The 12,313-nt window shown below is 31.3% G+C and overlaps 1 protein-coding gene across 44 annotated transcripts in view; it reads right to left on the reverse strand.

Annotated features, from left to right (window-relative positions):
• LOC145245733 (CUGBP Elav-like family member 3-A) overlaps nt 1-12,313 on the reverse strand; it is a 979,738-nt gene that overhangs the window by 49,198 nt on the left and 918,227 nt on the right. For 30 of the 44 annotated variants that reach the window (XM_080107290.1, XM_080107294.1, XM_080107302.1 and 27 more), the window contains one exon: nt 10,700-10,853. The exons of the other annotated variants lie outside the window; for them this stretch is intronic. In XM_080107290.1, the coding sequence (XP_079963416.1) occupies nt 10,726-10,853 (128 nt within the window). In that variant the 3' untranslated portion in view covers nt 10,700-10,725. The remainder of the gene's footprint in view (nt 1-10,699; nt 10,854-12,313) is intronic. 44 annotated transcript variants of the gene reach the window in all.

Genomic DNA, 12,313 nt, shown 5'->3' on the forward strand with positions numbered 1-12,313 from the left:
GGTTATATCTCATAGGATTAGTGAATCTCTCGACAAAGGCTTCATTTCTAGGGCAATTGCTCTTGACATATCAAAGGCCTTCGATAAGGTATGACATAAAGGCCTACTTCACAAGATTTTCAGCTACGGTATAACTGGAAATGTTTTCTCAATCATTAAATCATTTCTCTCTGATAGGCTCATAAGAGTAGTGGTTGATGGGCAGAAATCAGAGGCCCACAGTATTAATGCTGGAGTCCCTCAGGGGTCCATCTTGGGCCCAACTCTCTTCTTGATCTACCTTAATGATCTCCCAAAACACATACTAAAATCATTCGTTGACATCTATGCTGATGATACGACTATCTACGGCAACACATCAAAGGCCGTAAATGACAATGTTCTCTCTGATTCTCTCTCCTCAGATCTTGAGCGCATGGTGCAGTGGGGGAAGAGGTGGCTGGTTACCTTTAATGCATCTAAGACCAAGCTCCTATCTTTACATGATCAACGTTCTGATCCCCATCTGGCATCAATTGAAATGGATGGCTCTCGTCTAGGGGAGGCCCCATGTTTTGATAAGCATCTGGGTTTGACCTTTACTCCTGATCTGAAATGGAACACATACATCAAGTCTGTTGCCAAGGTCGCTGAGAAAATGGTGCTCTCCTTCTACCGCTCCAGAAGATATCTCACTAATGATGCAATTCTCTATCTATATAAAAGCCAAGTACGTCCAAGGATGGAGTACTGCTGCCACATCTGAGCGGGAGCCTATCCAGCCTTGACAGAGTACAAAAGAGACTTTGTGGCTTGGTGGGGATGCCCTTTTCTCTTCCCTGCAACCTCTCTCCCACAGAAGAGACGTTGCGAGCCTGTCTTTGTTTTATCGTTATTTCCATGGCAAGTGCTCGTCTGAGCTCCATTCTCTGGTCCCCTCTTGCCAATCTTTCACGAAAAACACCCGACTAGCTGAAACCAACTGTCATTAATTTTCCCCACTCTTTATCTGTGCCTAAATCAAAACGTAGATTCCATGAACAAAGCTTCTTTCTTAGAACTGCACGCCTGTGAACTCTCTGCCGCTTGCCTGTTTCCCTCCCAATTTCAACTTGGATATCTTCAAGTCCAACACAAACAAATTCCTGATGAACCGCCCCCTTAAGTAATGACACTTTATCAAATCTCGAATACTAATTATTACTACGATACTATTGCTTACTGTACACACACTAACCCATATCCTCGAGTGACTTCTGGGCCTTGATAAGTGGTGACCTCCATGTAAAAAAGAAAATATATATATATATATAATATATATATTATATGTTATTCATATAATATATATATGTAATATGTATATTTTACGTAATTCATATGTATATATATTATATATATACATACATACATACATATATATATATATATATATATATATATATATATATATATATATAGTAATTTATAAAATATATATGGTGATTAAGCTACACTGAATATTCTGCGTTTCATCCAACTATAGGATTCGTCAGGCTACACAGAATATTCAGTGTAGCTTAATCGCCATATATATTTTATAAATTACTAACTAGCTCTACCTACGTATTGAGCACTTTTGAAGTAAATACTTAAAGTTTACGCATAAATCTATACTTTCGTATATTAAATCTATGTGAAGAAATAAAGTAGTTATATATATATATATATATGTATGTATTTTATGTATATTAATATCTCCATGTGATATACAATTATATAATATCTCAATATGATATACCTCTATATCATATCTCCATATGATATACATGCATATATTATTACTATAAGATACTTATTTACATAATATCTGTATATTATATGCATGCATATATTATCTTCATATTATATGCATGTTTATATGTTAATAGTTCTTTGATATAGCTGTGCTGAGTATTCACTAAATCTTTCACCGCAGAGCGAGCTCAAAGAGAAGCCACAAAAAGCACATCCTAGTTTCCAGATATGATGTGTTAAAGGCGAGGATTAGGTCTTTATACAATTGCGTATGTTCCAATGAATCCACCTTAATGGCTTCTAATTGTTCATTGGACTATGTGGAGTTCAGTGACAATCCACCTCACAAGTGTATAAACCTGCTCCAAGTGTTGGATATCTAAAATGGGTGGATGAAGCTTGAATGTCATATTACAGAATGAGTCACACTAGAGATATGTAACTTGGTAGGAAAATGTTGATTGTCATGGTGGCAAAAAAAACATAGATGTTAAGTTATTATTTTATACAAATATAATAATAACCTCTTAATATTTTACTGCTTGGTTTTTCATAATATATTCATTGGTGTAGCTTTTAAAATATATAATACTTCCAATTTCAACAATGTCTAGTAAATCTTAACATTTTATTATAACGATATATTTTGTGAGAAATAAATGATTGTGTATTTTTAATGGAAAACTGATAAATAAATTTGAAAATTTATATTTCATATTTTCTTTAATGTTTGATAAAATGTGGCATTTAAGTGATGCCAGATCTGTGTTTTGTCAAATCGATACTTTTCAGCTGTTAGCATTACTGGTGTGCACAATGTAAATTTAGTCCTATTTTATTCCCATTTTTTTATTATGACTAAACTCACTTCCATTACTTCAAATCTTTCGAAATATGATTTTCGAGAAAAAAGTGCTATAAAAAAGATAAGGATCAGAAAAGTTAATCAACTTTCGTGATCTGTTTTTTTAAGGGAGGAGAATGGGGGGTTAGGTCATAAAAGAAAACGAAGAAAGCAGATCTCATCAATAGGAATCCAATTGTTGAAGTCGTTTTGAATTTGCACTTTTCATTGTTTTATTCGAAGAGATTTATGTCCCTCCTCACTATTCCTTTTCCCCTGCACCAGAAACTTTGATGAATCAGAAAAAAAAATGTACAGATCATTTTTATAAATATAAAAGCAGATAAAACTATTAATTAACTGTATATTTTTGTAGAAACAGAAAAAGATGAAGAGGGTAGGTCTAAAACTGGAGGATTTTGTAGAAAATATGGAAATGACAACATCTGAACGTAAAACTTGAAAACATTACATATTGAGACATTAAATAATAATAATAATAATAATAATAATAATAATAATAATAATAATAATAAGAGTGGTTACTGTGAAATGATCGTGACGGTAATTTCACACCAGATTTCAGGGTTCTGATGTCAGCTGTAGCAACTGAACCATTAAAAAAGAGGTTTTGTTTTTAAGACAATAATTAGAACATTGAAATCATATCAAGTGAAAAACAATACTACATCTTTCTTGCAATTGAATTATTTGTGAAGAACAGAAACTAATACACGCACACACACACACACACACACACACACACACACACACACACACACACACACACACACACATATATATATATATATATATATATACACACACATATATATATATATATATATATATATATATATATATATATATATATATACTCTAAGTATAGTTTTGTTGGATAAACAATCATATGCATCTTATTGTGTTTATATAATAATGCCCAATAAAAAAATAGAGCAGTATATTTATTTAGTATCAATTTTTATTTATGCAAATATTTCTGCCTACATATGTGCATACATGTTTCAGCTTCAACCTGAGACAGGGTGAATTTTCGTCAGTTCCAAATATTAAAACGAAATGCATACTAATTCGAAGACAAAAATTTCCATTTCAGGGTGTACATGTGACCAGAATATCAGCAGCTCCTTAGTGTAGGTGATATTTCTTTTGAAATCTATTTTTCAATTTATTTGGGTTGAAACATTCTTTTGTTACGTTGTACTAGTTATCAAAAGAGATGACTCTTTAATTAATATCGATCATTAACAAAATTCACTCTGTTCTACTGACATTTGTTTCAGACTAGATTTTTAGATCTAATAAAATTATGAAGCTGAAACATGTATGCACATATGTAGCCAGAAATTTTTGTAGATACAAATTTATACTAAAATATATTCAAATAGTCAGAAGTAACAAGGCAGTGAATTACTTTTAGTTCAAATAATCAATTATCTAAATATCAATATATATCAATATATATATATCAATATATATATATATATATATATATATATATATATATATATATATATATATTAGTGTGTCTGTATGCATACCTAGTTTGATCTATAATCATTTACTTTTTCTCTATTAAAACTGATAAAAATATGCCAATGTAAGAGTGCAATATATTGTTAGATGTTTGTACATAAACAATAAAACTGTTGATAGATATGTATCAATAAAACATGCACACGTTTAAGTTTGAGTATTTTAATAGAAATGTGCATATGTTTCTATATAAGTTCATTGTTCTCATATGCTGGCATGTAATAGAAACCTGACCATCGTTTGCTTCACAAGTTTGTTCTTAACTTGTGCAAAACCAGGTGCACCTTTTTCCACCTGTTATAGCGCTACTGGCTCTAAATGTACTGATACACTCATGTGGACTCATTAAAAATGTAATATTTTCTTGTTTTAAAGTTGACATATATTCCAACATATAGTGTGCATGTATGGATGCAGCATTGTATAGTATTTACAAGTATAGACTGTGGACTTGGCGTACTAGGTTTAGTTCCATTGGAGCTACTGCATCACTTTAACTCCCATAAATCCCATAGGCATAAATCCATATATTCTCTTCAAGTATGTGATTAAATAGCAGACATCCTGTACTTCTTGTCACTGGACTCAAACAGTATCAGTTTAAGAGTAGTGCAGTTGGAGATTGCGCCACTCTTGTTTCAGTATAAAGTTGCTGCATAGGCACTCTTATCCCTTGACTCTTGAGACTGAAACGAGACACTATTCTTCAAACGTATATGTGTACTCATCTTTATTTGCAGTTAGAGATGTGTGTTTCTAGGATGTATGTGAGTATACAAGGAATAATTCCAAGAAAAAATACAGAAATTCACCAGTGCATGCAATAAAGAATCACAACTTATCAAGTAAAACAGAAACTAAAAATATCGCCACACACACATTTTGTGGAACAATGATGGCACACTGTAACGGTTAAAATGGAGAGAGCAACTGAAGAGCAATTAGTGTAACTACCAAAGAGACTAATGATAATGACAAACAGACAACTGGTTAAAGACTAACACCACAATAACCCAGTCTCATTCCACAGCAGGAGAGAGAGAGAGAGAGAGAGAGAGAGAGAGAGAGAGAGAGAGAGAGAGAGAAAAGAAAAAGAAATATATTAGTTATATTATAAATAGAGAAAAAGAAGGGGAGGAGAAGGAGAAAATATAAGAAAAGGAACAAGCAGCCAAACAACAACAGAAAATAGTGCAACATTTTTTTAATCCAAATTCAAAAAGAAAGAAATGTAGACTCACAGTATTTTTAATTCGTTTTAAATTGGAAAATTTTGTTTTAATTTATTCAGTAACTTCTTTTTTTTATTAAACGATTTTTTATATGAGGAGTGATTTTTGTGGGAAAAATTAAATTTGATTTATTTCTCTAAAAAATATTTTATCAAATTTTGTGTTTATCCCTTCAAACCTCGAGAAAGGATTTACTTTTCAGATGATAATCAATGGTTTAATTTTAATTTTTTAATTTAAAGCATGACTTCAGTTCTCTATTATCAGTAACTTGAATTGGTAAGAAAACAGGCCAATTACTCTCTATAGTTGTCGAGATAATGTAGAATTTATATACCTTTTATTAGTTTGTTATTAAATGTCTTTTAAATATAGATGAAAACCCTGACCGTATTTATCATTTTGCATCTTTAGGGAGGTGGCCATGATGAAGCAGATACTAATGTGGACTGGCAACTTGGGTGTGCCAAGTTTGAATCTCATCGCCTCCATAGCGTTACTTTTACTCTTGCATCTGATTTTAGAAGGAACCAGGGACACCACTGCCAACAATAGAAGTCGGTTAAAAGGTTGTAGCATACAGATTCATACGGATTTAAATTTAACTACCACTTATAATCTTACACATCTTTATTTGCATTTCAAACTATTGACCGTTGATTTAATCTTTTATACTTTAGACATTTATGATTTCGGCCAGATATGCTGACAACCTCTACACAAATTACACATGACTTGTTGGCATGTTTTGTTAGTTGAATAAAGTTTGAAACTGTTGGCAGTCGATGATGACTGTATGAAAAAGAATTCAGAACTTCTGCTGTTGAAATGCCTCTTGTATGCAAAATAGCATAAAAAGTGTTGAGCTTGTGCTTTGGTTCTTTTAATAGAACAAAAACAATAAAAGAAAATTCATCGGAGAGGAAGGGGGAGGTAGCCGTGAAAGATGAGATTAATGAAGAAAAGCAAGAGAAAAAAGATGTTCAAAGCTGCAGTGAGGTAAAAGACTAAAGATTAAATCGAATTAGTGTAGATATAGTCACAGACACAAGCAAAATCCAATCAATGACATCCAATGTTGCAATAAGACGTCACGAAAAACAACGAATAAAAAAAACAAAAAAACACCATGTTGACCTTATCTTCACTGACATCACAACTATATCTACCACACTCAGAAATATATGAATCATCTACAGATGGTATTCAAATAATTACTGGAATTACCACACTGCAGATGATATGCACATTGTCTATGTAAAGTTTAAAAGTCAAAAACTACTATGGAAAACTTAACTTACTATGGAAAACCATCGGATGAATGTTGGCGTAACAATGTGGTGAAACATCAATATACTAAAGATAGTATTTGGGTTGAGTAAACAGGAATTTACAAGATAGAAGAAACGTTTAAAGCCAAACAAATAAGTCATCCATTTGTATCCAAGAAATCTTGATTGTGTGAAATGCAGTTGAATGATAGCCAAGAAAAATGTGCTTGGAATTATAAGAATTTTGTCCTGAAGATGTTTGGATTAGATTTATCAACTGGTTGAAATAGGTATTCATAACAATGAATACTTTTCTTGGAGAGGGATAAAAATAATTTTTATCACAAGGTAATTCAATTTCATGGAAGAAATGTAGCAACAATTAAACATTTTTTTAATTTAGGCATTCAACTACTTAACTCTTCTACTAGAGAATGTCTTCTGTTTTTTATTACATTTGCTTCATTTATATTCATTTGGATTCAAGTTATATTCTGCCTGACAGATATTTGAAAATCATTTGATGTTATAAAAACGTTTATTAATACCACTACTTACAATAATCACTAAGTGCGATTACAAGATTAATATGGTTTAAAAACATGCTTGTTATATCAAAATATTAATAGTGGCAGAATATTATTCCAAATTATTAAACGGTTTAAAAAAAACAAAATCAGATACAAATTTGAACAATTTAAAATCAAATTTGTAAGTTAAATTATCAGATGATGTTTAATAGTAAAAAGGAAAGAAAACAATTTATGTTTTAAATAAATATCTAAATTTTTATTTTCTTCATATGTGATGTGATGACTAGCATTCCGGCTTTTCTCCAAGACACAACGATCAATCTCCATGCATTTATTATTTGGATGTTTGAATATATGTAATCTCTTAGAATAAACTTTCAAAATTTACACGTCATTTTTGCACTGCTTTTTGCCAATTTCTATGATGTTGGAATTTTGTAAATGACGCTTTTAATATCTTTCTGATAGAATTTGGCAGAATTCTTGTTGTTTACTGTCTTTTCACAATATTATAATCTTTTTCAGCTGGCTTCAAAGTGGGAAATGATTCTCACAAACAACATTAAATTTGTTGATTCGTTTTTACTCTGCTAAATTATATATTTTTTTAATTGTATGTTATTGTTTTATCAGTAAAATATTTATTTGAATTGATATTTATATTTATATATGTATTTATTTTTCAGAGATCTAATAAGTTTTTTTCTAAATAATTATGTTCATAATTTTATATCCAGTCACAATGTAGGGCATCTTTATGTCACAGCCTTTATACATGGTTTCGACGATGAACATTGTAGAGTTATATAATAGATAGTGACGAAAATATAATATTCTAGTAAACAATAATAAGTACAATTAGAGGATGAAGGAACTTTAAAAGGGTAAGATTTCTAAGAAACGTTCCAGCTTTAAATGAGCTATCATTCAGCAGCATATCATAATTATGGTAGTGAGTTAGAAAACCATAGAACAACTTGCAACAACACAGCTATTAACAACTCACACAACATGTGAATACCAGCACCAGCAATGACATTGTCTGGAAGCACATGACAACATAAGAGAGATAAACGGAGACACAAACAGACAGACGAATGGATTGGTTGCTGACACATCTGAACACTCACCCATCTCACTGAGCAGAACAGAAATTGTTCTAAGTCTCATCAAATTCTGTGAAGATAGAAAGGGATTTGGATAATCCTTTCATTATGGAAGACATAATAGTAGGGGGTATAGTGAGTGTATAACAGTGAAAGAAGTAGTGAGATTGATATTTATGAGTTTCGTTAACTCGTTAGATATGAGAGGGAAAGAATAAATTGGATAAACTGCTTGGGCCATGGATTGGACATGTGAGGGAGGATGGATTGCTTCAACTGATCAGATATGGTGGAATGGATTGGGTCAACTAACTGATTGGATACAAAGCAAAGAAAGAATCAAGCCAACTGATCAGATATAGGAACTTGGATTGGTCCAACTAAATAGATTGTACCAACTAATTGATTGGATGTGGAGTGCAATGAACTAACTGACCGAATGCAAGGGTCAATGGATTGGGTGAACTAATTGATTGATAATAAACAGAGAGGATGAATGGGGTCAACTGATAGCATATAAGGGAATAGATTCGGCCAATTATTTGGATGTGAGAGGAATGGATTGGATAAAGTGAAACGGGATCAATCAGTTAAAAATCAAGCTATGATGTGAAAATTAGCTGAAACTTGTAGCATAACAGTTTCCATAAACTTTGAAGAAAAGAAAAAAAAAAACAAGAAAAATATGAACCGAGTTAGTTTTATGGCATATCAACCCTTCTATGGTGATTTAATGCCCAAGCAAAATACCTATTTGTATACACTTCGTTGGATGCAAGCTGTTATTTTACACAAGAATAAAGTGGAGAAATGGTAGGATAAAACTTTTTCCAGCAGTATTAGTGCATAACTGAATGCAATAGATCTGAAAGATCAATTCCATCATCTGCGTTGGTATCCATTACACCAATCATGCACCTCCTCCCTAGGTTAGACTGAATGTTAGTGTGAGTCCTTAAATTGTCCATTATGTATAGTGAATGGGATTCATAAATAATAGAAAATATAGGCAGAGCAAAAAACAGACACATCAAGTAGCTGCTAGACTACCACAACAGCTGGAGCAACAAATAAAAAAGGAAGGAATTGCTTGCTAGTTGCTTTGGGAGACAAAGAAAATTAAAACAAAAACACACACACACACAGAATGGGAGAAAGAAGACATTATTAATTTGCTTTCTCACTAAATCTGTGGGGGGGCTTTCATTTTTGTTCTTCCCTTTCTCTAGGTTGTTTTATATATACATATATATAGATATATATAATTTCCTTCAGGCTGTAGTAGTATTAGTAGAAGAATAATTGTAGTAGAATTGATTAAAAAAACAATAAACAAATAAAACAAAAATAAAATAAACTAATATGCTGTGTGTGGTACCAAATGTTGGAGACTTTGGTAGTGAATTCTATTTGAAAAAAATAATTCATATCTATCATTTGAGCTCTGATAAATTTGTTTTAACAACTTAAAAAGATATAGGCAACTGAAATTGTTCCAATTTGGAATTTTAAGCCAATATGAAAAAGTTTGCTGAAAATATAAATTTCATTCTCTCTATGACTTAAAACACTTAGCTGTTTTTATTGCAATTAATGAATTCAGTCCCCGTTTTTTGTGGACTCATTGGATTTTTACAAAACTGCAATCATTTGACACATGGTTTTTAGTTGGCAAAGTGAATAATACTCAAGTACAAAATCAAAGCATGAGAAACTACAAAAACAAACAGTCTATACAGCCCAATAAGTCATATTTTACTTATAATTCTTCCGCTTATTTCTTACACTGTATCTTCTATATACTTATCATATAACAAGAATAAAATTAAAATTGATATGTTGGCAAAAAGTGATACAGAAAAAAAAATATACACATCTTATATTTAATAATTTCGAAAATTAATGTTGTATTTTACCAAGTAGAACTTTGAGTTTACAAAATTGAGAAAATCTTGACTATTAGACAATATTTGGAAAAAAATTCACATTAGTTTCACAAAAAAAAGGTTAAAAAGTATATGAAATTAAACTTTTTGGCTTCATTTAAAAAATAAATTGCAAAAATTCTAATGTTACAAATGTGTATCAAATTGCACCTCACCAAAGAAAGCTTTCGAGATTTGGATCAGTGTTAGAGTTACTTCCCTTTGATTTTGCATTCTCTCACACTCTCATTAAGTTAAAAGAAAACAAACAAAATTAAATTAAAAACAAACAAACAAAAGTCACTCATACAAGGGAGGCAATCGAAACTATTTTATAACTTGTCTCCTTAGGAGTTGCCTTTCCTTAGACAGTCCGGAAGAACATTTTTGTAAAGGGCTGCTCTTCCTTTTTTTTCTCATTTTTTTTAAGCAAGGAGCATAGTTTAGTTTTTTGTAAATAACTTTTAACCCTTACTTACCATTTCTAATTTGATAAGAAGTCGTTCTAATAGGGGCGATTGGCATCTTTTGGACGCTTCAACTGTACCTTCAGGCGCTTCATTCCAATTTGAAATCCATTCATGGCTTGTATAGCAGCCTGGGCACTTGCCGGATTGTCAAAGCTAACAAAACCTGATGGCAGAAAACAAAAACAAGTTCAACTAGCCGACCGAAAGACCCCTGTCTCATCCCACACTCTTGCGTTAATCCCTTTCCTCTCAGTTTCTAAATTATACTCTTCCTTATTTTTAGCTTTGTGAAAGCTTTTTGTAGGGATATCTTCTTTTTGTGAAATGGGCAAGTCCATTGAAAACAAAATGAAAAATTGAAGGGAACAGGGGTTAAAAAAGAAGGAAGAAATAAAAATCCAAAAGTCCTACACCTATATATTCATTCAGATGATGGTTTTTGTTTGAAATTAATTTACCCTGATTTCCTCTCAATACTATCTCATATAAAATATTAAAAAAATGCATATCTTAATAGAACTTGTTAATAATTGATGTACAATTAGTGTAAGTTGCATGAGATTTAGTGTTAATTGCTGAGAAAACATTTCACTATAACTCGTCAGTGATTCTCTATTCTTCAATTGTAAAGCTGGAATTTATTCTCAACTCCTCACTTACCATTGACCAAAATTGTCAGTTTTAATTATCATCCTTTCCTTTTTATTTTTTTATAAACATTTGCAAGTGTTGGTGAAGAATCATTTTTTAAATGTCAATTTTTTAAAAATTATTGTAATAATGAAGGTAGAAAAAAAAAATTGAATTATCTTTAGAAGAATTGAAACTTGACATTTGAATTTTAAAAACTTGAATCCTTAAAGTTATAATAACTTGAATATTCAGTAAACATGTAGACATATTTTCCAAATATTGTTTTTATTTGAAGAATGTTGATATGGACAAATCTTGCTTCAAGGAAATTTGCTCAGTGAACAATTTGTAGTTTTGATTCCGAAATTTGAAATCTAAAGCAGATACTTAACAATTTTTGCTGAATTACTTTCTAAATGAAAAGTAGAAGTGTTGAGAACTGATGATTCCCACGATTGACTTTGATGGAGAACAGATAACACAAAGTATCTCAACTGGATTCACTGACTTTTGTATGAAAATTTGTATTGTTTGAGTTAAGAATAGATGCTCTTAACTGATTGATATCCAACTTTTTTATTCTTTAAAAGTTGAGGTTTGACAAATGTCGACAAACAATACATTGTATTAAAAAGACCATTTTTTTTTGGTTGAGAGATAAAACATCTATTTAACAATTCATGAAATGTTAACAATCATTGCTGTAGAGAAATATTCATGATCAATTGTTTAGTTGCTTCAAATTTCAAACCAAAACCATCGGAATGAATATCATTTTGCTTTCATTTATTTGAAAAATATTTTGTCGACTTTGAGTGTTGGGACTGCAGCTTTCCCTTCCCAACCCTATTGTTCATTTGTGTCATTGAATAAGCCTCTACAAATGACAAGACCTTGACTTGTAATTATTGCTTAAAAATGCGGAATAGTAGTGTTTGTCTGCACATACAATAGCCTATGTGCATCGCACTTGAAATTATGCATTTGTGT

This window comes from Euprymna scolopes, chromosome 23 (genome assembly GCF_053919585.1).
Source record: "Euprymna scolopes isolate OS-2025 chromosome 23, ASM5391958v1, whole genome shotgun sequence".
In the NCBI taxonomy this organism is placed as follows: Eukaryota; Metazoa; Mollusca; class Cephalopoda; order Sepiida; family Sepiolidae; genus Euprymna; species Euprymna scolopes.